At 44.4% G+C, this 27,044-nt stretch overlaps 1 protein-coding gene across 1 annotated transcript in view; it reads left to right on the top strand.

The window, feature by feature from the left end:
• The window catches only part of BAHCC1 (BAH domain and coiled-coil containing 1), a 281,988-nt gene that overhangs the window by 215,769 nt on the left and 39,175 nt on the right, over nt 1-27,044 (top strand). The window contains 3 exon segments of the mRNA XM_030206874.1: nt 20,208-20,404; nt 23,060-23,196; nt 26,237-26,365. Coding sequence (XP_030062734.1) covers nt 20,208-20,404; nt 23,060-23,196; nt 26,237-26,365 — 463 coding nt within the window.

Here is a 27,044-nt window from a genome sequence, read left to right as displayed (position 1 = left end):
GCAAGGTGGATACTGTAAATATATGCTCGGTTGTGTGTTTCATGTCATAGTTCCTTTAGCTACATGTTAAGATTTATTTACATCATTCCAAGGGTACTGGATTGGCAATACTGCTTAAGTAAGCAGACTGTAGGGAACATTTTGGGCTGGGTAGGCGGGGAGCGTGCAGGCTTGTATCAACAATATATGTCTATCTTGATGTTGAGGTTTCTAGGAATGAGGGAGTTGTTTGGTTATCAGGGGAACATTAAGGGGGGGGGGGAGTAAAGGGATTACAATGACTGGGATGGGTTTTAAGAAGGCGGCAATCTACCATATTGGTGAATTTATTATTTTGATATGTGAGCATCATGTCATCTTTAGGATGAATTTTTTCGAGGGTGGAAGCTGGACACTCAAGACTCTGTAATGCATGGTTGGAGTGATCTGCCTCTGCTCTTGACAAATTTGTTGAATTACACATGACATCAGTAAAATTAGTATCTTGGAACATTTCAGGGATTGGTTCCCCTATAAAATATTATAAAATTCTTACGGAGCTTAGACATTGGAAAGTTCAGATTGTGTGTCACCAGAAGACTTGGCTTACGGAACGAGAGCATATGAAACTTAAGAAAGACTGGGTGGGTGAAGTGTATTTCATGTCATCAGAACACGTAATCCAGAGGTTGCCATTTTATTAGGGAAACACTTGCATGGTGTCCCGGGTGGAACAGATCCTCAGGGTCGGTATATTTTTTGGTGTCTACAATGGGAAGGTAAGGAATAGGTTTTAGTAAATATGTATGCCCCAAATCAAAATCAATTCATGTTTGCTCAAATGACTGTACAATGAGGGCTAAAATGGGGTGGATATACCATTTATTATGATGGACATATTAAACCAACTAATTATATATACTTTAAACAAATCACATGTTCATCTTTTTTTTTTCAGTATTTATTAACTATCATATCCTCATTCAAACCCATCAAATCTCACATATCATTTCAATTGAATATTGAACCAAATGTCATCTAAACTAAATTATATATATTCCAGAATATAATTAGTCCCAAATAGTCCACAATAAGTGTCGAACCACAGGCAGTCCACTTAATCCTTGTTTATATCCCAGGTATATAGTTCACTAATCAGTCAGTAGAAATTTAAACGTTCAAAGATGACAAAATCGTTATACAACGAGAAATGAAGAAGCAGATATTCCGCTGTAATCTCCATCTTAAACACCATCAGATGTGAAATCTTCATAGTTCTCAACTTGAAATGGAGATCATTCGGGGTTTGAGTAGCTCCTTTCATCCATCAGCATCTAATCCCGTTTGATGAACTATATACCTGGGATATAAACAAGGATTAAGTGGACTGCCTGTGGTTCGACACTTATTGTGGACTATTTGGGACTAATTATATTCTGGAATATATATAATTTAGTTTAGATGACATTTGGTTCAATATTCAATTGAAGTGATATGTGAGATTTGATGGGTTTGAATGAGGATATGATAGTTAATAAATACTGAAAAAAAAAAAAGATGAACATGTGATTTGTTTAAAGTATATATAATTAGTTGGTTTAATATGTTTATGATATGGTATGACTAATTATAGCGAATTGTAACCCTTGTATGAATAATAAATAATTTATTATGATGGGAGACTTTAATATGCTAACGAACCCCACTGTGAGTCGAGCTCCTTCATTACGCACTTCCCAGGTGGGTCAACGTTTAAAGAATGTTGGTAGACCAATTAGATCTGATGGACACTTGGAGATTGTTGCACTCTTTGATAGAGAGTGTACATACGTTGCAAGAGCACATAATATAGCAACCCAATCAGATTATATATTTATTTCCAGAAGTAGCTTTCACATGGTACAGAACATGGAAATAGGTCCTTTAATACTCTCCAATAGAGGGCAATGGACTTTTTCTAGCTATTTATATTCTGTTAATAATTTTAGAACACATGTGGTCCAAAAGTGGGAAGACCACTGTACTACCAATGCAGCCCATATTGACGAGCCCCTCTTTATTTTGGGAAGCTAGTTAGGTATTTATTTATTTATTTATTGCATTTGTATCCCACATTTTCCCACCCATTTGCAGGCTCAATGTGGCTTACAGAGTTCTGTTAAACATAGTAGATGATGGCAGAAAAAGACCTGCACGGTCCATCCAGTCTGCCCAAGAAGATAAATTCATATGTGCTACTTTTTTATTTGTACTGTCCTCTTCAGGGCACAGACCGTATATGTCTGGCCAGCCCTATCCCTGCCTCCCAACCACCAACCCTGCCTCCCACCACCAGCTCTGGCACAGACTGTATAAGTCTGCCCAGCACTATCCTTGCCTCCCAACTACCAGTCCCGCCTCCCACCACCAGCTCTGGCACAGACCGTATAAGTCTGCCCAGCACTAGTCCTGCCTCCCAACCACCAGCCCCGGCACAGACCGTATAAGTCTGCCCAGCACTAGCCCCGCCTCCCAACCACCAGCTCTGCCACCCATTGTAGGCTAAGCTGTTATGACATAGTCATTCCATGATATCAAATACAGTTGATATTGTACAAAGATTAAGTAAGAGAAGAGAGAAGGAAGGTGTTAGGCAGGATAGTATAGACTGTGAACTTTAATAACTGGCTGGGTTGGTGAGGTAGGTTTGTAAGGCTATCCACCTTATAATTGAAAGAGAAAAACGCCTAGATTTTGACCCAAATCGGGAGATAGACGTTTATCTCACAAAAACGAATAAATCGGTATAATGGAAAGCCAATTTTGGACGTTTTCAACTGCACTCCATCGCGGAAGCGTACAAAGTTGAGGGGGCGTGTCGGAGGCGTGGCGAAGGTGGAACTGGGGCGTGGTTATCGGCCGAGGAGAGATGGGCGCCTTTCGCCGATAATGGAAAAAAAGTATGCGTTTGTAGCTAGAATTTAGGGCACTTTTCCTGGACCCTGTTTTTTCACGAATAAGGCCCCTAAAAGTGCCCTAAATGACCAGATGACCATCGGAGGGAATTGGGGATGACCTCCCCTGACTCCCCCAGTGGTCACTAACCCCCTCCCACCACAAAAAATGATGTTTCACAACTTTTTATTTTCACCCTCAAGTGTCATACCCACCTCCCTGGCAGCAGTATGCAGGTCCCTGGAGCAGTTGTTAGGGGGTGCAGTGGACTTCAGGCAGGTGGACCCAGGCCCATCCCCCCCCCTACCTGTTACAATTGTGCTGCTTAATGCTTAGTCGTCCAACCCCCCCAAACCCACTGTACCCACATGTAGGTGCCCCCCTTCACCCCTTAGGGCTATAGTAATGGTGTAGACTTGTGGGCAGTGGGTTTTGAGGGGGATTTGGGGGGCTCAACACACAAGGGAAGGGTGCTATGCACCTCGGAGCTCTTTTACCTTTTGTTTTCCTTTTTGTAAAAGTGCCCCCTAGGGTGCCCGGTTGGTGTCCTGGCATGTGAGGGGGACTAGTACACTACGAATCCTGGCCCCTCCCACGAACAAATGCCTTGGATTTATTTGTTTTTGAGCTGGGCGCTTTCATTTTCCATTATCACTGAAAAACAAAAACGCCCAGCTCACAAATTGTCGAATAAAACATGGACGTCTATTTTTTTTCGAAAATACGGTTCGGTCCGCCCCTTCACGAACCCGTTCTTGGAGATAAACGCCCATGGAGATAGACGTTTTCGTTCAATTATGCCCCTCCACGGGTTCTTTTTGTAGGCCTTGTTGAAGAGATAAGTCTTCAGAGATTTGCGAAAGTTGGTTATTTCGTCAATGGTTTTCAAGGCTGTAGGTAATGCATTCCATAACTGTGTGCTCAGGTAAGAGAAGGTGGTGGCGTGTATCATCTTGTATTTTAGGTAGTGATATGTGAACAAATTATAGAATATCTTCATCGCAAGAGGAAAGAACAGGGGAAAATGATCGTACAATTGGAACAGCAGCTACAGTGGAGAAAAAGAAATTTAAATTGCATAAGTCTCCTGGGCCTGATGGGCTAGCAGCAGAATATTACAAAATGCAATATTTACAATTTTGTGTACCCTAAGGGAATACTTTTCTGATATGATTGCTAGTGGGGTTTTCGAAAGAGGCCAATCAGGCCCTTTTCACGGTTATACCAAAACCTAATAAAGATCCCTTGAAAGTAGAATCATATTGGCCAATTTCTTTATTGAATGTTCACATAAAAATTCTGGTAAAAATATTAGGAAATCATCTGGCAATTATATTATCATGATTGATACATATTGGCTGGGTGGGCGCTGTCAGGCAGTGTTAACACAGTCCATAATCTCTGGCAGTTCCTTTTAGCCCGAGAATATGTCAGATACAGACGTTGGCAGTCAGTTGTGGCACTGGAAAAGCCTTCGACTGTGTGAATTGGAGGTTTCTCTTTTCTGTTCTACACTCTGTGGGGTTTATACTGCTATATAAGCTCTTTATAAGGAGCCGAGGTCATTGGTAATAGTTCATGGGTTGAAGTCTGTGGATTCTCAGTTATATCAAGGGTTACCTTCTATCTCTAATGTTATTTTTGCTTGTCTTAGGGTGCTTCAGCTTCCTACAACAGTTGCGAGATAATCAGCAGATCATGGGGTTATGGACATGAGAACTGGAGGTTAAAGTTATGGCTTTCATTGATGACCTTTTTCTGTTGTTCTCCAATCCCCAGCAATCATTACCTAATATTTTGCAAGGATTTATCATTTTCAGCAATTAGCAGGGTTAAGATTAAGCTTTAGTAAAACAAAAGCAATCCTGCTTCCCTTAACCTTTAGATTGAATCGGGAGGACCCCTTTCCTCTACAGTGGGCAGCGGATCAGTTAAGGTATTTAGGTGTCCAACTTCCAGCTAAAGACCAGACGTTATGGGATCCTTTTACTAAGGTGCGCTGAAAAATGGCCCATAGTAGTGTAGACGCGTGTTTTGGGCGTGCGCAGAATTATTTTTTAGTGCATTTACAAAAGATGCCTTTTTTTTTTTTTAGATCCGAAAATGGATGTGCGGCAAAATGAAAATTGCTGCGCGTCCATTTTGGGTCTGAGACCTTACCACAAACCATTGACCTAGCAGTAAGGTCTCACGCGGTAACCAGGCGGTAATGGTCTACACGCGTCAAATTCCACTTGACGCGCGTAGCTGCAGCGCGTCAGAAAATAAAAAATATTTTTCAGACATGCGTAGCAGAAGCGCGCCAAAATTGAAATTGCCGCAAGGGCCACACGGTAACCGGGTGGTAACTCCAATTTGGCGCATGTTGGACACGCATTTGCACCTACGCGGCTTAGTAAAACGGGCTCTATGTGAGCTAAATACTTCTCTGTTTCGCATGATGAAACAATTATTTCAGTTCTGGACTGATTTGCCAGTGTTGCTATTAGGAAGAATTTTTCTATTTAAAATAGTCATTTTTCCAATATGGCTCACATGTTTTAATTTCTAGAAGTGAGATCTGTAGGTTACACAGTCTTATTTTGGGGGTTTTGTGGAAAGGGAAGAGAGCATGAATTAGTTTAAATAGGTTAATGAGGCCTAGGAAAACAGTTGTGGTATCTAGTTTGGAATTGTATAATAGGGCTTGTCAAGTAAGACCAGTGCATTTTTTCTATTAGATTGTAAGCTCTTTGAGCAGGGACTGTCTTTCTTCTATGTTTGTGCAGCGCTGCGTATGCTTTGTAGCGCTATAGAAATGCTAAATAGTAGTAGTAGTAGTCTCTTGTAATCAGAGGTGATATTGTGATGTCATAATGCCTCAGGCCACCAATAAGAGCCAACCTCATCAGTGATGTCACAATGGCTTGATTGTCCTATACTTGGCTCACTTTTATTACATAGCTCTTTGAGCAGGGACTGTCTTTCTTCTATGTTTGTGCAGCGCTGCGTATGCCTTGTAGCGCTATAGAAATGCTAAATAGTAGTAGTAGTAGTAGTAGTAGTAGTAGTCTCTTGTAATCAGAGGTGATATTGTGATGTCATAATGCCTCAGGCCACCAATAAGAGCCAACCTCATCAGTGATGTCACAATGGCTTGATTGTCCTATACTTGGCTCACTTTTATTACATAGCTCTTTGATCAGGGACTGTCTTTCTTCTATGTTTGTGCAGCGCTGCGTATGCCTTGTAGCACTATAGAAATGCTAAATAGTAGTAGTAGTAGTAGTAATTTTTTCTAGCGAAAAAGGTGCCGGTACTCAAATGCCAGGCCACCATTCAGGAGTGGGGTGATCACACCCCACAATAGCCAGGCCCCCTGCAACCAGTCACAGAATCTATGACAAGGCAGAATTGGTGTGTAGGGCCTGAGCTCTTTCATTAAAACTTGGGGACCATGGGTCAATTTTAGCAGACAATGGAAAAGGTGCCGGTACTCAGTACCCCCAAGTACCCCCTCAAAAAAAGCCCTGCTTTTATCACATGTAGCAGTGATTTTGATTTCTACAGGCATTTCTTTTTCATTTAGGGGGCTTATCAACATGAGCTATTGTTAAGACATGTTATTTTACTGTTAACTTGTAATTAGCTTGATTGTTCTGTACTTGGCTCACTTTTGATAATGTGATGTCATAATGCCTCATTCCACCAATGGCTAACAGCCAACCTCATCAGTGATGTCACAAAGGCCTGATCACCCACACGTGGGTCCCTTTATCCAGTGCGTTTGTTCTAGCAAATGAGGTGCTGGTACTCAAATTCTAGGCCACCCTTCAGGGGTGGGGTGATTACTGAGGGACCCACCCCACAATAGCCAGGCCCCCTTCAACCAGTCACGGAATCTATGACAAGGCAGAATTGGTGTGTAGAGCCTGAGCTCTTTCATTAAAACTTGGGGTCCACGGGTCAATTTTAGAAGACAATGGAAAAGGTGCTGGTACTCAGTACCCCCAAGTACCCCCTCAAAAAAAGCCCTGAGTAAGACATTTAGGAGATTGGTTCAAGGGTGCCTCCATGGGGCCGAGATTCAGCTGGCAAGAGGCATCCTGCAAAAGCGCCACGGTCGGTGCTGACCCCAGAATTTCAATGCCGGGCTGTTTCCGGTGGCCAGCATTAAATATCCCTTTTCATTTTTCACCGCAGGAACTTAACCGGTTAAGCTTAGGTTCATCAGTAACCGGTTACATTCCTAGCAGTTAAAGATAGGACAGCTGTTTATATGGTCCTTTTTAACTACTACTACTACTATTTAACATTTCTAAAGCGCTACCAGGGTTGCGCAGCGCTGTACAATCTAACAAAGAAGGACAGTCCCTGCTCAAAGGAGCTTACAATCTAAAGGACAAAAAAGTGCAGTCAATCAAATTGGGGGCAGTCTAGATTTCCTGGATAGAGGTACAATAGTTAGGTGCCGAAAGCGACATTGAAGAGGTGGGCTTTGAAAAGAGGAGAAGGAGGCCTGGGTTGGTTGGTTGAGGGAGTGGGTTAAAGGGTGAAGAGGAGGAGGTGGCTTGGTAGTGAATTCGAGGTTGATCTTCTGCACCTTGTCACGGAAGTAGTCAGCTAGTGATTGAGGAGAGAGTGAGGGGGGGGTGGGAGCAGACGGCACTTTGAGGAGGGAGTTAAGGGTGGCGAAGAGACGACGAGGGTTGGAGCCGAGAGAATTAGTCAATTGGGTGTAATAGTAATCCAGTGCTGAATATCAGTGCTAAACGGCTATATCACGCTAACCACGAATATTCAGCAATGATAACTACCTCCTGCCGAATATTAGCGGTTAGCCAGCTAAATGGTATTTAATCGGCCAGGAGCTGTTCCTGGCCAGTTAAATAGCGCTGGGTATAGGGGGGGTGTATCTTTTGAATTTCTATTTCCAGAGGTACCAGTTTATGTCCCGCAGGCTCCATCCTCGCATCTTCCATCAAATCTAAAACAGAGTGCACAATAAAATCATATCGTAGTACCTGGCACTGGTTCTGTATCCAAATGTAACCCCATGGTTACCTTTTAAGGGGAATGTGGCCTTCCAGAATGACCAGTAGCAGTTTTAGGTTTCTGGAACAAAAAAGGGGTCACTTAAGTTTCAGATTTGCTTGATGAAGATGATAGACTCTTTTCTTTCCAACACTGTTTGGAATGGGGGGTTGCTTTTAAGCTCCCTTACTTTAACTTACTTACAGATTCAGCACTATATTAATACAATGAACAGGAAGTTACTACAGTCATTAGTGATAAGTCACCTGGACTACTGTAACTCTTTATACGCAGGCTGTAAAGAACAGACCATTAAAAAAAAGTCCAAACAGCCCAGAACACCGCTGCCAGACTCATCTTTGGAAAAACTAAATACGAAAGGGCGAAACCTCTAAGACAGAAACTACACTGGCTACCACTCAAGGAACGAATTAAGTTCAAGATCTGTACAACCGTCCACAAAATCATCCACGCAGACGCCCCACTCTATATGTTAAACCTAGTGGACCTACCGCCTAGAAACGCCAAAAAATCGGCCCGCAAATTCCTCAATCTGAACTTCCCCAGCTGCAAAGGAATTAAATACAAACAGGCATAATCTACTACTTTTGCATATAAAAGCACACAGATCTGGAACGCATTACCCAAGGCCCTGAAAAATATGAACAATCTAACCAGCTTTCGCAAAGCTTTGAAGACACACCTCTTCAACAAAGCCTACGAAAGACATCCTTAATAAATAATTCCTCAAACTACTGAGGTGCATCAAAACACCTTTCACAATACCTTACCTAGCACCTTACATCTAAACCATACACCTTCAACCGATTATTGAATGTATTTAAGATAATGTAATGACTGCATCATAACAACACTCTGTAAGCCACATTGAGCCTGCAAAAAGGTGGGATAATGTGGGGTACAAATGCAATAATAATAATAATAATAATAAACAAGAGAGGATCTCCCATCTCTATATATAAAAGGCACCACCAACGTTCTAAATGAAGCCTCCAGCCGGAAGTGTGAAGGGGGAGAGATATCCAGTTCCCCCATGAGTGTCTGCCCCACCCTCGCTCTCTCTGTAACACAAACAGTGAAGGAAAACACAGCAAAGCAGGAAATCAAATCGCTCTCTCTGTAACAGTGAAGGACTCAGAGGGGGGAGGGGAGAGAGGGCAGAAGCCCTCACTATCTCTGTAACACAAACACAGCACAGCAGGAAACTTAACACTGAAGGACTCGACTCCGAGGGGGGAGGGGACAGAGAGCAGAGGGGACAGACAGCACAGGGGAAGGGAGAGAGGGCAGGGACACACACACTCCCACATGCACACAGAAGAAAACCTTGCTAGCCCCCGTTTCATTTGCATCAGAAACGGGGCTTTTTTTACTAGTTACTAAATAACAAACATCAGAACTGCAGCCCGGCTGACATCACACAAGGCCCTTATTTTCTACAATAATTCAACCAGATCCTTGTCAACACCACTTATTATGGATGGTACAAGGACTGATATTGTTCAGTGCCTGAAATTTTGGGGAGTAGTTATCGATAAATTTTCAGATGCACATTTCATCTATTGCTCAAAAATGTTTCTTCAAATTAAAGCAGATACGATCTGTTAGATCATTTTCAACCAAGCAGCTGTGAGGATAATAATCCACGCATTGATTGTAAGGCAACTAGACTACTGTAATGCCGTCTTTACAGGTTTCTGACTGAAAGACGCTACAGTTAAAATGATTACAGGAGCTAAACGCTGGGACTGTGTCAAACAATTATTACAGCAAGAACGGTAGTTACCAGTATAGGAATAAAATAACACTAGTCCATAAAATTCAGGAGTACCTTTGTTCTTATTCTGCTTACTTTTCCCTTATATACCCTCTCGCTAACTACGATCATCTCAACAATCCGTCGTAACGATTCCATCCTTTTGCCAAATTTGTTTTGATTATATTATGTTTCTTCTATATTGTCAGTCGTGACCACCTTCTTATGAAACAATCTTCCTCTTAATCTCTACCCTGAACCCTCTCTCCCATTTTCAAAGCAGGTCTACAAACATATTTCTTTTTGAAATCTTTTGGAAGTTAATAATTTCTGTCCTTACAATTCTCGTTTCTGGCTATGAGTTAAGGCAGCAGGCTGTAGGCCTCACAGTGTTCTAAATCCTTTCTCTGTGTTTCCTTTCCTGCCTTTTATTAACTATGATGATGATATATTTGTAAACCGCCTAGATGGACATTATAATAGGTGGTATATCAAATGAAAAATAAACTTGGAAACCTGGAGAATCCCAAGGGGACTTGTATTTCATTTCTGTACAAGCCCCTCTTACAGGGTATGATAATGTGTGCCCCAGCAGGGCATGGAGTCCTGATAAAACACACGGAGGGCAGTGCAAAGGTCAAAAGGAAAGGCTTTACCACAGGAAAGATAAACATGCCTGTTTCCTCACAGGCTTCTGACTTTTAGTAAAGTCTGTCAAGCACAGTCTTGGAACCTTGTCTCTGACAGGTTCTACACTTCAATATACAGTCACTTCTTAACTCTGAAGTTCAAGGACACCTCCTACCTCCTAAGACTTGACCTGCTAATAATTGCACGATTCTGGGAATCTTCCCCACTCAGGTTCCTGCTTGCTCTGCTTTCTCATTGAAACTTCTGTATCGGGGCCTCCTGCTCTGTTCAGCCTCAGGGCTTTTAACGCCCTCCTGGCCTGAGCCCCACCCCTCTGACAGCCTCTCCCTAGGCAGACTAACACCACCTGCTGCAAGGTGGCTGAACTCTATTAGTCTCAGCCTCCGCCTCGGCAGACTAGCGCTACCTGCTGAAAGGGGGCTGACTGCACCAGTGAGGGAGTGTTTCCTGCCCCCATGTCACTCACTCCCTTGCACAGGGGTTATACTTAATGGAAAGTTGTAGCTACTTCCATGGAAGCCGATATGTTGATGCATAATAATGAAAACAATACCCAAATTAGCAACTAAAATCAGATCACAGAAACAACAATTTAATTTTTGTTAGGATTGCACATTTCTCCACAAAAAGCACAGAAAAAGGTTTTTGGTAGTAAAGGTTATTGTCTAAAGGGTGAGGAGAATGATACATTGTTGGGACACTTATTTTGGAATCCTAGTCAAGTACAACAATTTTGGAATCATATATCGATTTATTTAAGTGAATTACTGAAGGTTAGTGTTTCCCTGCCCTTATCTCTTTTACTCTCTAATGTTTTTGGTAAGTAGCTTTGCTATCAAGGGGGAAAAAACTTTCGCTTCAGAAAAGCGTTTTGATTGCAGGTAAATGTATCTTACGTAACTGGAGAAGCCTGGAAGCTCCCACAGTAATGCAATGGAGGAACTGGTTATTTGAATTGATTGTCATGAAGCGATTGCAAGTTCCCAAGGCTAACCCGGTTAGCTGGCGATCTTTCCAGAAGATTTGAGCGCCCTGGTGGGATTCGGTACCTCCCAGGGCATGCTGTACTTTTCATACCTTTGAAACACGATGATGTCGCTTGAGGAGACTGGGGCTTGACATTTTGGTTTGGATAGATGTGGCTGGGGTGGGGAGGGTTGAGTTTAATTTCAAGAAATGAGCATTAGGGTGATAGGAGCGGCAACCTCAGTGATCGTGGAAGAAACAACACGATTGACAAGGGAAGGCCCAATCTATACACAATAAAAAGGCTAACAATTCTGTTGATTGGTTGGCTTTGTGTATCTCTGTTTAGTTAGGAGCTCTTTATTTATTACCAGTGGCGTAGCAAGGGGGCGGGAGGGGCGGTCCGCCCCAGGTGTCAGCTCAGGGAGGGGTGCTCCCTGCCAGCTCCCCCCCCTCCCCCGACCAGTGCCTACCCTCCTCAGCTGCCTCCGGCTCCAACCAGCTCCCGCACCCTACCTTTAAAGAAATTTCGGAAGCCGTGGAGAGATGAGATGCAGCGCCTCGCGCCTGCATGTAAAAGAAGCGTGGATCGTCATTGGGACAGACTGCGTAAGGGAAGGCCCGATGATGATCCACACTTTTTTTACATGCAGGCGCGAGGCGCTACGCCTCACCTCTCCACGGCTTCTGAAATTTCTTTAAAGGTAGGGTGCGGGAGCTGGTTGGAAGGAGCTGAGGAGGGTAGGCACTGTGTCAGGGGGGGGGGGTGTTGATGCGCCGAGGGGGGGGTGTCATCGTGCTGCACCCGGGGGGGGGGGTGCAACGGCGAACCGCCCCTCCTTCCTACGCCACTGTTTATTACATGACTATATTTGTAATGTAACGTGGTAACATAGTAAATGACAGTAGATAAAGACCTGAACAGTCTATCCAGTCTGCCCTACATGATAAACTCATTTTACATGGCATGTAATACTTTATATGTATACCCGGGTTTGATTTGTCCTTGCCATTCTCGGGGCACAGACCGTAGAAGTCTGCCCAGCACTGTTCCTGTACTAAAAGTTCTGAAGATTCTGGAATCCTAAAGAGTTACAAGATTCCGGAATCCCAATTAGTAGTAACATTCCATGTAGAACCCCAAAGAGTAACATAGTAAATGACGGCAGATAAAGACCTGTATGGTCCATCCAGTCTGCCCAAAAGATAAACACTTCAGGCATGGGCAGCTCCTTGTGACTCTGGGCAAGTCACTTAACCCTCCATTGCCCCAGGTACAAATAAGTACCTGTATATGTAAGCCGCATTGAGCCTGCCATGAGTGGGAAAGCGCAGGGTACAAATGTAACAAAAATAAAAACAATAAAAATAAATAAACTCATTTTACATGGTATGTGATACTTTATGCCTGAGTTTGATTTGTCCTTGCCATTCTCAGGGCACAGACCGTAGAAGTCTGCCCAGTATTGTTCTTGTACTAAAAGTTCTGAAGATTCTGGAATCCTAAAGAGTTACAAGATTCCGGAATCCCAATTAGTAGCAACTTCCATGTAGAACCCCAAAGAGTAACATAGTAAATGACGGCAGATAAAGACCTTACGGTCCATCCAGTCTGCCCAACAAGATAAATTCATTTTACATGGTATGTGATACTTTATGCCTGAGTTTGATTTGTCCTTGCCTTTCTCAGGGCACAGACCGTAGAAATCTGCCTAGCACTGTTCTACTAAAAGTTCTGAAGCTAACGTTGTAGCCCCTTAAACACTCCAGCCCATCCATATCTGTTCAATGTGCTTTGCATTGAATGTTTGCCAGTATATAGACATATGCAAAAAGTGGAATCACACTTCTGCAATGATGGCCCTCACTATTTCAGCTATCACCGATCTTTTCTGATACATTTCCTATACTAACCATTGATTTAAGACCGGACAAAGATGTCCTCTCATTATCGGCATCAGAAAACTGCAATGCCTGCTCAAGAAGTTTGAGTTGCCAGATGTTCCTATTATATTTATTAGGATTTATTTACCGCCTTTTTGAAGGAATTCATTCAACCTTCATATACTTCCATTTCCAGATACCAAAACAAATATTCAAGGACTAATTACCCTCCAGACTATGGAGTAGCAACTCACCCGCCTTGGTGTGAGGGTGAAGCCATCCTTGAAAGAAAGTCACCCTCCTAACCAAATCATTTGAGTCCGGAGACTTCGCATCTAGGCTCAGTTTTAGAGGAGAGTTGAGCAGGTCTAATGCCCAGAGCTCCAGCAACACAAGGTTTCCCTTTGGGAAAGTACAGTAAGGTCTTGAGATAGAATTTCGGGGTACAGACAACCTGCTGGGTCAGAGTTATCCCCTGGGCCCCACTCTGTCTAATACCAAGTGTAAAGACTTCACCCCCCCCCCCCCTTTAAACTTCCATAAGTCATAAAGATCTCTTTCGTTCTTGGTTTTGTGGGTTGAAAGATGTAGAGTGGAAAGTGCCTTGCGATTACGTGGTCAGAATGGCTCTTGAGACCTGTCATGTGACATTCGGTAAAATAAAGTGAGGCTGGTCTCATTGATTTTACTTTGCTTTAAACTGAGGAGACAGTTTGTGATTAATGTGCATGGTGATAAAATCCATTCCGGCTTTAGACACACATGGGTTTCTCTCCATTGCCGGCATAACCAAAGGCTTCTCACCTGCGCAGGCCTAAGATGCATTAGCTGTACTGTTGCAGTTAATAATGACAGAGTGAAAGCCGGAAGGGTTTGCAACCTTAGGGGGTTTCCCTCCCAGGTGTCAGAATATAGATCCAGAAATACCAAATCTCACTCATTAGGAGTGTGTCACACTCATTTCAAGACTCTCTCACACTCACACTCTGTGAGCCCCTTTCTCTCAGTCATTAGCAGTGTGTCACACTCATTTTAAGGCTTTCTCACACTCACACTCTCTGAGCCCCTTCTCTCAGTCATTAGGAGTGTGTCACACTCATTTTAAGGCTTTTTCACACTCACACTCTGAGCCTCTTCTCTCACTCATTAGGAATGTGCCACACTTGTGTGAAGAGTCTGTCACACTCATTAGGAGTGTGTTACATTTATTTCAAGGCACTCACACTCTCTGAGGCCCTTCTCTCACTCATTAGGAGTGTGTCTCACTCATTTGAAAGCTCTCTCACACTCACACTCTCTGAGGCCCTTCTCACTCATTGGGAGTGTGTCTCACTCATTTGAAAGCTCTCTCACACTCACACTCTCTGAGGCCCTTCTCTCACTCATTAGGAGTGTGTCTCACTCATTTGAAAGCTCTCTCACACTCACACTCTCTGAGGCCCTTCTCTCAGTCATTAGGAGTGTGTCTCACTCATTTTAAGTAGAGGAGTGTGGGAGCCGTGTTAATCCACTCTTAAGGTTATTAATAGAAATCAAACAAAATAAAACATGGAAAAGAAAATAAGATGATACCTTTTTTATTGGACATAACTTAATACATTTCTTGATTAGCTTTCGAAGGTTGCCCTTCTTTGTCAGAACGGAAATAAGCAAATGTGCTAGCTGACAGTGTATATAAGTGAAAACATTCAAGCATTACTATGACAGTCTGACAGGGTGGGAGGATGGGGGTGGGTAGGAGGTATGCATGGGGACATCAAAGCATATCATTGATATTCTAACAGGATGGGTGTGGGGTGATCAACAGAGACATACAGCTTTATGGTTTATAATGGGCTAGGAACCCCAGATCCTTGTTAAGTCCTTTCTGTTGGGTGTTAAAATATTCAATCATTCTGACTTCAAAGGTCTTACGTTCTTGTATGGTTTTAAAGTTACCTTTCAGGATTCTCACTGTGAAGTCACTGGTACAGTGTCCTGGTCCTGTAAAATGCTGACCAACAGGGGTGGGACCCCTGCTGGCACCAGTATTGTTCATGTGATGTCTATGTAAATTGAATCTTGTCTTAAGCATCTGGCCTGTTTCTCCAATATAGCATCCTTCGTAACATTTTTTACACTGAATGATATATACCACATTGGAAGATGAGCAAGTGAAAGATTCCTTTATGTTGAATATCTTTCCTTTGTGGATGACTTTGGGGTCCTGTGAAATATTTTGGCATAGTTTGCAACTGGATAAATTACAGGGAAGTGTGCCCTTCTGTTCCTTTTCAGTCTGTGATGGAAGTTTACTTCTGATTAGCTTGTGTTTTAAATTGGGTGGCTGTCGGAAGGCTAGTACTGGTGGGGATGGGAATATCTCTTTCAGTAATTCATCCTCCTGGAGTATAGGTTGTAGATCTCTTATGATTTTTCTCAGTTTTTCCAGCTCTGGATTGTATGTCACTACAAGCGGGATTCTGTCTGTGGATTTTTTCTTTTTGTACTGTAGCAGATTCTCCCTGGGTGTTTTGATGGAGGAGGCAATATTCTTGGAGATTATTTTGGGGTTGTAGCCCTTCTGTTTGAAAGATTCAGTCAGGGTTTTAAGGTGTCTGTCTCTGTCCCCTGGGTCAGAGCAGATACGGTGGTATCTTGTGGCTTGGCTGTAAATGATGGATCTTTTTGTATGTGAAGGATGGAAGCTGGAGTTGTGGAGGTAGCTACATCTGTCTGTGGGTTTCTTGTATATAGATGTTTGTATACAGCCATCACTGATTGAGACCGTGGTGTCCAAAAAATTGACTTTTTCTGGGGAGTAGTCAATTTTGAATCTGATTGTAGGATGGTATGTATTGAAGGCAGAATAAAATTGTTCCAGAATTTCTTCACCCTCCATCCAAATCATAAAAATGTCATTGATGTACCGGTAGTATTTTAGAGGTTTGGTCTGGTGTGTATTCAGAAATGTCTCTTCCAGCTCAGCCATAAAAAGGTTGGCATATTGGGGTGCTGTCCTGGTGCCCATCGCAGTGCCCATTATTTGCAGATAGATATCATTGTTAAAGCGGAAGTAGTTGTGAGTTAAAATGAATTTGATTAATTTTGTAATAGTTTCTGGTGAGTATTGATGGTCCAGTGTGGATTTTTTTTAGGAGTCTTCCACATGCAGCTATGCCATCCGCATGTGGAATGTTGCTGTATAGTGATTCTACATCCATCGTGACCAGAAGGGTGTTAGGTGGTAGTTGCTTGATATTTTTCAATTTATTCAGAAAGTCTGTGGTGTCTTGTATGAAGCTGTTAGTTTTGTGTACGAGAGTTTTCAGAATTCCCTCTATGAATCCAGATATTTCTTCCGTGAGTGTGCCAATACCTGATATGATTGGTCTGCCAGGGTTTCCCAGTTTGTGGATCTTGGGTAGCATGTAAAATGTGCCCACGGAAGGTTGATTTGGTATGAGTTTCTTCAGGTGAGGTTGCGCTTGTGTAGGAAATGTTTTGATAAGGTCTTTCAGCTGTTTTGTGTAATCCTGTGTGGGGTCCTCAGTTAGTTTCCTGTAGTATTTATTGTCTGAGAGCTCATTTGAAAGCTCTCTCACACTCACACTCTCTGAGGCCCTTCTGTCACTCATTAGGAGTGTGTCTCACTCATTTGAAAGCTCTCTCACACTCACACTCTCTGAGGCCCTTCTCTCACTCATTAGGAGTGTGTCTCACACATTTGAAAGCTCTCTCACACTCACACTCTCTGAGGCCCTTCTCACTCATTAGGAGTGTATCTCATTTGAAAGCTCTCTCACACTCACACTCTCTGAGGCCCTTCTGTCACTCATTAGAAGTGTGTCTCACTCATTTGAAAGCTCTCTCACACTCATGCTCTCTGAGGCCCTTCTCATTCATTGGGAGTGTGTCTCACTCATTTGAAAGCTCTCTCACACTCACGCTCTGAGCCCCTTCTCTCACTCATTAGGAGTGTGTCTCACTCATTTGAAAGCTCTCTCACACTTACACTCTCTGAGGCCCTTCTCTCACTCATTAGGAGTGTGTCTCACTCATTTGAAAGCTCTCTCACACTCATACTCTCTGAGGCCCTTCTCTCACTCATTAGGAGTGTGTCTCGCTCATTTGAAAGCTCTCTCACACTCACGCTCTCTGAGGCCCTTCTCTCACTCATTAGGAGTGTGTCTCACTCATTTGAAAGCTCTCTCACACTCACACTCTCTGAGGCCCTTCTCTCACTCATTAGGAGTGTCTCACTCATTTGAAAGCTCTCTTTCTCTCTCTCTCTCTCTCTCTCTCACACACACACACACACACACACACACACACACACACACACACACACACACACTTGCCCTTCTCTGTCATTATAGCCCCAGTACAGGTGCACTGATCCTCATCACTGCTTTCATGAGAGACAAGTCTAAGAGAAGAAAATTCAAGTGACTTAAGCAGTATCTGAGCACAGCTTCCTGTGTCCCCTGCCCCCATCTCTTTCTCCTACAACTTCAAGTGCTGTGAAAGCAATGCACAGACTTTTAGCTACTGAGAAGAGGGCAATTTTCAGCCTGGAGAATTCCTTCTGAAAATTGTCTCACAATGCCTCTCCTCAGAGGCAACAAAGAAGAGCAAATATCATTTTATGCTGCTTTCCCCCCCCCCCCCCCCCTCCATATTTCTAAATTCATACTGTGGATGCACCATCTGAAAAATGTCACTGTCTGGCCTTCAGTCTCAGTCTTTGGCCCAGTCAATCTGACTCTTGGGGATGGGTCACCCTTGGCATCTCTGAAGGTCCATTGGTAGAACTGCTACTGTCAAATCGTGCTGTGCATTTATATGGGGGTAACAGGGCTGGCCTTATGCAGGGGGTGACAGTGCTTCCAGGGGCTGAGTCTGTGCATAACCGATTCAGTTTTGCAAGTGGCAGCTGATCAAATGTTAAAGCGTCTTTTTCCTTTCCATCTCCCCTCTCCATCGCTGTCTCCTTCTCTCTGCCTCCCTCCCCCTTTCCTTTGATAATCATGGTCTCTCCTCACTAAAATGACAATAGTAGTCAGCAATTAAAGAATTCTGTTTAAATATATCAATCAACCTCTGACTGAATCTCACATACAAGATTGCCCACACCGCTAAAGCAAACCAGAGAAAATATTTCTTTACTCAATGTGTAATTAAACTCTGGAATTCGTTGCCAGAGAAGGTGGTAAAATCAGTTAGCTTAGCAGGTTTAAAAAAGGTTTGGATACTTTCCTAAAAGAAAAGTCCACAAGCCATTATTAAGATGGACTTGGGACAATCCACTGCTTGTTGCTAGGATAAACAGCATAAAATCAGCTTTACTGTTCTGGGATCTTGCCAGGTACTTGTGAACTGAATTGGCCGCTGTTGGAAACAGGGCTTGATGGACCTTTGATCCATTCCAGTATGGCAACTTGTTTATGTGCTAATGAAAAATCTTATTTATCATATTCCCATATTGCTGTTTTCTATAGCAACATAGAACAGACAGCAGATAAAGACCAGTATTGTCCATCTAGTCTTCTCAGCAAGGTGACTAGAGTCATACATGCTGCTCTGTGTAGAACTGTTTAGGGGAGAGCATCAGTTAAGAGCAGAACAGAATGACTTGCCTGTCATGTCAGTCTACATAAGTACATAAGAAATGCCACACTGGGAAAAGACCAAGGGTCCATCGAGCCCAGCATCCTGTCCACGACAGCGGCCAATCCAGGCCAAGGGCACCTGGCGAGCTTCCCAAACGTACAAACATTCTATACATGTTATACCGGGAATTGTGGATTTTTCCCAAGTCCATTTAGTAGTGGTTTATGGACTTGTCCTTTAGGAAACCGTCCAACCCCTTTTTAAACTCTGCCAAGCCTACCGCCTTCACCATGTTCTCCGGCAACGAATTCTATAGCAGATCCCAAATTTAAAAGTCTCAAAACCTACCCCCAGCATTCCCTCCCTCCCTAATTGGTTGAATATTGGCATATGATTCACAGAGCCCAGGACCACTCCCCCCTCATTATCCGCTGTACTTCAAAGTGTTAAGTGGGTGGATGTTCAATGCGATTCATAGTAGGATTGTAGGACAAGATGAACTGGCATTTTTGAAAGTTCTGACGTCTTTCATTGGACCCAAAGGTAACCCATTGAGAAGGAGTGTCAAGATCTCATACCATGCCCTTACGTGAGAAGCATCTCCACATGCAGATCACATGGAGGTGAAACTAGTGATTTTAGAAAGCCACTATTTACACATGGAGAGCCACATCCCACTGAGATTTCAAGGGGTGATGATGGGGGCAGGGCTTGCGTGGGGCACAAATGTACTTGTATATGCCCCATCTCACAAAGGGAATAAAGGTTTGTGGGGGGGGGGGGGGGGGGGAATATCCCCATTGCATTTTACATCAGCTCAGAGCCATGCACAGATTTTTAAAACGTGCTCATTTCAGCCATGTGGGATTAAGGGGGGGGGGGGGGGTCATTCTCCTTAATGCCCTGTAGCTTATTTCAATGAAGCCCAATTAAAATTGTGGTCTCACTGCTTAATTAGTGGCACTTCCACATGGAGGTTTGTAGAATGGGGCATCTGCATGTGGAAGAGATGCCACTTACTTGTGGAATTGTAAAGTCCCACGTGGAAACTGCCAGATTCTGTGCCGTTCATTTTATCCATATGAATATTTCTAAAATGGCTTCTCTCGCTGTACATATCGGCTGAGCCTGTTCTAAAAAAAAATAAAAAATAAAAAAAATCCCACAGGAATTGAGCAGTTCTGAGCGCTATGTTCCGTATTAAACGGGGCTTCATCACTTTTGGAGAACTGTTGCTGGGATAGAAGGTATCAGAGATTGTAAAGAAAGCCGTTGTCTCCAGCGCTACAGTCAGTACAACATGAACTATCTCTTCTCGACAGTCCCTGGATGCTTTGTCTCCATCTGCTGGTGAACCCCAGGGACATATCCCCATGCTAATCTGCGACCTTTTTTTCTGTTTTCCTTCTAGCAGGGGAAGAAGATTTGCTGACTTACAACCTGCAGAACCTGGCCACCATTGCTGCAGCGTGGTCTCTTGCGGAAGCTGCTAGTCTGCACAGAGGTGCACCAGAGACTGACCTCACGTACAGCCAGGGTTGTTCAGCGTCCACTTCCAGGGTGCATGTCCTTCGCAGAAAATACATATGGACCCCCAAAGCAAAGCCAGTGAGTCCTTCCCACCTACCAAGTTTTTTTTCTTTTCTGTTTTCTATCAGTCAGTGAAGAGAAGAGACCCAGGGGTTGCATTTAGTAGAACAGGATCTTGGGTCACAGAGATCTAAAATTTTACTCTGGGCATAGTCGTGTGGCTTATCCCACAGGACTAGGAACTAGGAGAAATGTAGTCCTGACATGCTGTACGCACTGTTCTCTCAAAGCTGAGCGGGAGTCCTCCAGCTACAGTCCTGCCAGTGGGTGGTGCTGTTTCACTATCACATTTTCAATAGTGAGGGACAAGCAAGCTCTGCAGAACTCCATGGAACCTGCCTGTCCCTAGAAATTGAAAACACAATATTGAAGCACCGCCCCCTACTGGTAGCAATGCAGTTGGAGGACCCCCGCTCAACTTAGAGGGAACAGTGGCAGTAAGACCTTGGGTAAGTCATGATGAGGGCCGTTCTCTGAAGCTTTTCCAGCATGTAAAGCAGGCTTTATACATGGAAAATGGTTCTCATAAAGTTGAGCACAGATGTTACATATGTATAAAACAGGTGCATGAAATGATTGTGCACACGATCTGCACCCAGGCATTCGCAAGGGTGCAACAGGGGCAGAGCACGCATGTATGTTTTTAAATATGCAGGTACATACATGAAGGGTAAAGTTAGGCACAGGATGATACAAGCTAAGCACAAATTCTGTATCGGCTAATTGCACGGTACTGGCATAGTTTCACAGTTATGCGCCTAACTTTAGGTGTGAACACTTATGCCAGCTCAATGACTGGTGTCAATGCTGACTCCTAAAGGTAGCTAGTTTTAGGTGCAGATCTACTGTTCTATAAGCAGCACGTAACTTCCTATCACGCCCTGACCCATCCATGCCCCTCCCAGGTCCACTCCCCCTGACCCACCCCTGCTCCTCGTTCACTCCCTGACCCATCTCTGCCTCTCCCAGGTCCACTCCCCCTGACCTACCCATGCCCCTCCCAGATCCACTCCCCCTGACCTGCCTATGTCCTTCCCAGGTCCACTCCCCCTGACCTGCCCATGCCCCTCCCAGGTCCACTCCCTGACCCACCCCTGCTCCTTGTTCACTCCTTGACCCATCTCTGCCCCTCCCAGATCCACTCCCCCTGACCCGCCTATGTCCTTCCCAGGTCCACTCCCCCTGACCTGCCCATGCCCCTCCCAGGTCCACTCCCTGACCCACCCCTGCTCCTTGTTCACTCCTTGACCCATCTCTGCCCCTCCCAGATCCACTCCCCCTGACCTGCCCATGCCCCTCCCAGGTCCACTCCCTGACCCACCCCTGCTCTTTGTTCACTCCTTGACCCATCTCTGCCCCTCCCAGATCCACTCCCCCTGACCCGCCTATGTCCTTCCCAGGTCCACTCCCCCTGACCTGCCCATGCCCCTCCCAGGTCCACTCCCTGACCCACCCCTGCTCCTCGTTCACTCCTTGACCCATCTCTGCCCCTCCCAGATCCACTCCCCCTGACCTGCCCATGCCCCTCCCAGGTCCACTCCCTGACCCACCCCTGCTCTTTGTTCACTCCTTGACCCATCTCTGCCCCTCCCAGGTCCACGCCCCCTGACCCACCTATGTCCCTCCCAGGTCCACTCCCTGTGGAGAAAGGGACTGAGATTTTGTTACATGATCTTGGATGGGCAGCAGGAGTCACTGTACCAATGGAGTTATACAAATAGTTTGCCTGCCTGTTGCAGAAAGTATCAGTAAAGTTGTGTTTGCATTATATCAACATCCTTGGAGTGCTGTGTAGTTTTTGAAGCAGGAGTGAGGACACTTGCTCCCTGGACTGGTAAAGCATCGTTGAAAAGCCCCACTTAAAATTTCCCAATAGTGGACCTTGACCCACTGCCAAGTTCAAACTGGAAGGACTATGCCGAATGGAGTGAGCGAGAGTGAGGTGGTGCATAGAGAACAGAAAGAAACTGGTTTATCCCTGTGACCCAGCTAGAGGTAGTGGCGAGACCCGGGTAACATACGCTAGCTCATTTTCAGAGGAAAGCTTCCAGGCTTGTTGCTCTTTAAACATTACTTACCAAATATACACAATAGTATTCACAAATGAGAATCACTTCTTTTATGTCTCTGCTCGTTTCGTTCTAGAAGTCAAAATCAGTGGCGTTCCTTGCCTGGATGGCACCTGGGGCGGAGCGCCGATGCCCCCCCCCCCCCCACTAAATTACACCTTCCCCCCCCCCTCCAGCAAAATGACACCCCCCGGGTGCATGCCACTGGGGGGGGGGGTGCTGCGGCGCGCGCCTGCTCCGAGTTCGCTAAACTTCTTTGCTCGTTCGCTGCAGCTCCCTCTACCCCGGAACAGCGAACGAGCAAAGAAGTTTAGCGAACTCGGCGCAGGCGTGCGCCGTGGCACCCCCCCCAGCGGCGTGCACCCAGGGCGGACCGCCCCCACTGCCCCCCCTTTGGCATGCCACTGGTCAAAATATTTTGCATGTACCTATTCTGAAGCATTCTCGTGATTTTGAAAGTCAAAATACCAAAATTAAAAAATGAAAGAAAAGCAAATGCTTGGTGCCAAGCTACCTGTCTCTCTTGTTTTCAGAGAGTCTGGCTGGCCACTGACTTGACTTCTAGTTCTAACCTTGTCCCGTGCTGCTTTTCGGCATGCTGTAGGTTTGTCCCCTGAAAGCGGCCATCGAACAGCTGGATACGCAGGAAGTTGAGATGCGCATGATGCTGGCTGAGCTGCAGCGGCGTTACAAGGAAAAGCAGCGGGAGCTGGTGAAGCTACAGCGACGGCACGACCATGAGTAAGTGTTCTGCTTTCCGCCCAGCTCCACAGAGATAGTTAGGGAAAATCCACCTCCCAGTTTCCCTGCCTGTAAGAGGTTCTACATTCCACTTTCCTTGCTCCAGTCTTTTGCACAGAAACACATCTAGGTTTAACACACACATTTCTGCAGAGAAACTTTCCCCCTTCATTCTATAAACTTGCTCATGCAAGTTACAGCATAAGATTGCTTTTGCACACAACTTTATTTAATAATTGGCTGTTCATCTGTGTTAGTTGGCGCTAATCCGCCAATTAATTGGTATTAATCCACAAGCAAACCTTTTCCAGAGATGGGAAGACAGTAGAACTAGAGGACATGAATTGAGGTTGAAGGGGGGCAGACTCGGGAGTAATGTCAGGAAGTATTTTTTTCACGGAGAGGGTGGTGGATACATGGAATGCCCTCCTGCGGGAGGTGGTGGAGTTGAAAACGGTAACGGAATTCAAACATGCGTGGAATAAGCACAAAGGAATCTTGTTTATAAGGAATGGATCCACGGAATCTTAGCGGAGATTGGGTGGCGACGCCGGTAATTGGAGAGTAAAAACAATTTACTATGTTACTCTTTGGGGTTCTACATGGAATGTTGCTACTAATTGGGATTCCGGAATCTTGTAACTCTTTAGGATTCCAGAATCTTCAGAACTTTTAGTACAGGAACAGTGCTGGGCAGACTTCTGTGGTCTGTGCCCTGATCATTTATTTATTGCATTTGTATCCCACATTATCCCACCTCTTTGCAGGCTCAATGTGGCTTACAATGTGTCCTTAGTAGATAGATTAGGAGGTATCATGACTGAATAGATAGAGATGGGCTTGAGTGTAAATTTTAAGGGGCTTCAAGGTTAGCTTCAGAACTTAGTACAAGAACAGTGCTGGGCAGACTTCCACGGTCTTTGCCCTGAGAAAGGCAGGGACAAATCAAACTCAGGTATACATATAAAGTATCACATACCATGGAAAATGAGTTTATCTTGTTGGGCAGACTGGATGGACCATAAGGTCTTTATCTGCTGTCATTTACTATGTTACTATGTTACTCTTTGGGGTTCTACATGGAATGTTGCTACTAATTGGGATTCCGGAATCTTGTAACTCTTTAGGATTCCAGAATCTTCAGCACTTTTAGTACAAGAACAGTACTGGGAAGACTTCTACGGTCTGTGCCCTGAGAATGACAAGGACAAATCAAACTCTGGTATAAAGTATCACATACCATGTAAATGAGTTTATCTTGTTGGGCAGACTGGATGGACCGTAAGGTCTTTATCTGCTGTCATTGACTATGTTACTGTGTTACTCTTTGGGGTTCTACATGGAATGTTGCTACTAATTGGGATTCCGGAATCTTGTAACTCTTTAGGATTCCAGAATCTTCAGAACTTTTAGTACAGGAACAGTGCTGGGCAGACTTCTGTGGTCTGTGCCCTGATCATTTATTTATTGCATTTGTATCCCACATTATCCCACCTCTTTGCAGGCTCAATGTGGCTTACAATGTGTCCTTAGTAGATAGATTAGGAGGTATCATGACTGAATAGATAGAGATGGGCTTGAGTGTAAATTTTAAGGGGCTTCAAGGTTAGCTTCAGAACTTAGTACAAGAACAGTGCTGGGCAGACTTCCACGGTCTTTGCCCTGAGAAAGGCAGGGACAAATCAAACTCAGGTATACATATAAAGTATCACATACCATGGAAAATGAGTTTATCTTGTTGGGCAGACTGGATGGACCATAAGGTCTTTATCTGCTGTCATTTACTATGTTACTATGTTACTCTTTGGGGTTCTACATGGAATGTTGCTACTAATTGGGATTCCGGAATCTTGTAACTCTTTAGGATTCCAGAATCTTCAGCACTTTTAGTACAAGAACAGTACTGGGAAGACTTCTACGGTCTGTGCCCTGAGAATGACAAGGACAAATCAAACTCGGGTATAAAGTATCACATACCATGTAAAATGTGTTTATCTGCCGTCATTTACTATATTACTATGTTACTATGCTAATTAGTAGTTGCTACTCTAGAAGGTGTGCACACAAATTCTATTGCACACAGCTTCTAGGGGGTGTGGAGATGGGAGGGGCTTGGGCAGGGGTGTACCTGACACTGTGAGTACAGGATATAGAATGCTAATAATTATGCACCTGACAGCGGTTAAGCGTGGACAGTTGTGCCAGGCTTTGACATGGCGTAAGTGCTTGCACTTAAATTTTGACCTCCTGGAATGGCCAAAAGCCTCCCTATGCAGAATCAATCCCTCGGCAATGCTGTGCCATCCTCATTGCTTGTCTTACTTTGCCTAGTTAGCTTCATTCCAGTCGTATTAACAAGTCTCTTAGTTATGTGCATCGATTCTGTATGTAAAAATTTCAGTATCTCCTAAAAAGCTGCACATGACAGTGTTAAGAAGCAGGACCGCTCTGTGCAGCTCATCGACTCCTCATGACCCTGAGATACCCTTTAACGCTGACCTGCTCAGAAAAGGCGAAGCAAACGTGTCCAAGGTTCTGACATGATGGAATACGGATGTGTGTTAACTGACTTTATTGTGCTATTATCGGATCTGGTACCACATAAGAGACGGCAGACTATACTTGATTCCAACTAGGGGGGTAGCCAGACCTGGCAGTGGGAGGGGGCTGGGACCAGAGCCCGAAGTGGGGGGGGGGGAACGTTTTTAGCATGCTCAGTTTCACTTAAACGAGTGTGCAGGGTGTGAGGAGGAAGAGAGAGCAGGGCAAGCAACGCAGCGGTGCCGGAGACCAGTGCTGAACAAGGCTTCAGCTGGTGGGGGTTGGGGACCCCCGCCAACAAAACCAGGGGCCGGACAAAATTTTGGAGGGGGGGGCCACGTAACTATGCCACTGATTCCAACATGGCCATCAGTGCGCGTGAGATGAGTTTCACACGTGCTTTTCACAGTGGTTGGTTATCAGAACCAGTGTTGTTGTGGGTGAAATGTTGCCCATCTCAGTACAGAAAATCACGGTCTTTTTTGCTTCTTGGTTGCAGTCGGGAGGAGAGCTGTCGAAGCCCAGCAAGACGAGGCCCGGGGCGGCCAAGGAAACGCAAGTACTGCAGTACTCTGGCCTCCCTCAGGCCTATGGGCCAGTTGGCAAAGTGTGAAGGCAAGAAAATCAAGTGAGTCCCAGTGGCAAGCTGACCTTGTTGCCATACTCAGGGTGGAGAGAGAGAGAGAGAGCCTGTGTTCTGTGTTTGTGTGTGTCATGTATATGGTTATGTGTGCATGTGAATGTCTGTATGCATGTAGATGCATGTTTATCCTTTTCAGTTGCATACATGTATGTATACATGTGTGTTTTATTTATTTTTATTTTTTAGCATTTGTATCCCACATTTTCCCACCTATTTGCAGGCTCAATGTGGCTTACATTGTTCCGTAATGGTGATCACCAATTCCGGAAAAGAGAAATGCATAGTAAAATGGAGTGGATTAGGTAGTCAGATAAAGAAAGTTCAATTTCATAATAAGTAATATATGTGTGTGTATATATATATATTTATCTGCATGTGTTTACACGTATGTTTGTATATGTCCACATATGGCGATCTGGTTACGAAGTGAGAGAACATGTTCCTGTCTCATTTGACCGTTGCTTTCACTCACCTGTAATTGTGGAGTGAGCTCTGCTGGTGAGACCAGTTTATCTTAGATCTGCCCTTGTATGTGGCATCATATAAAGAACATATTTCTACATACAGAGCTCCCTGGCACTGTTTTATCTCTGCTATATCTGTGGCTCTATTTCTCTGCTTTCATATACTCAGTTTTCTGTGTGCTTCCCTGCCTGCCTCTCTC

The sequence above is a fragment of the Microcaecilia unicolor genome, chromosome 6, assembly GCF_901765095.1.
Source record: "Microcaecilia unicolor chromosome 6, aMicUni1.1, whole genome shotgun sequence".
Taxonomy (NCBI): Eukaryota; Metazoa; Chordata; class Amphibia; order Gymnophiona; family Siphonopidae; genus Microcaecilia; species Microcaecilia unicolor.
The sequence above is the reverse complement of the archived record's forward strand: the minus strand, read 5'-3'. Positions and strand labels throughout refer to the sequence as shown.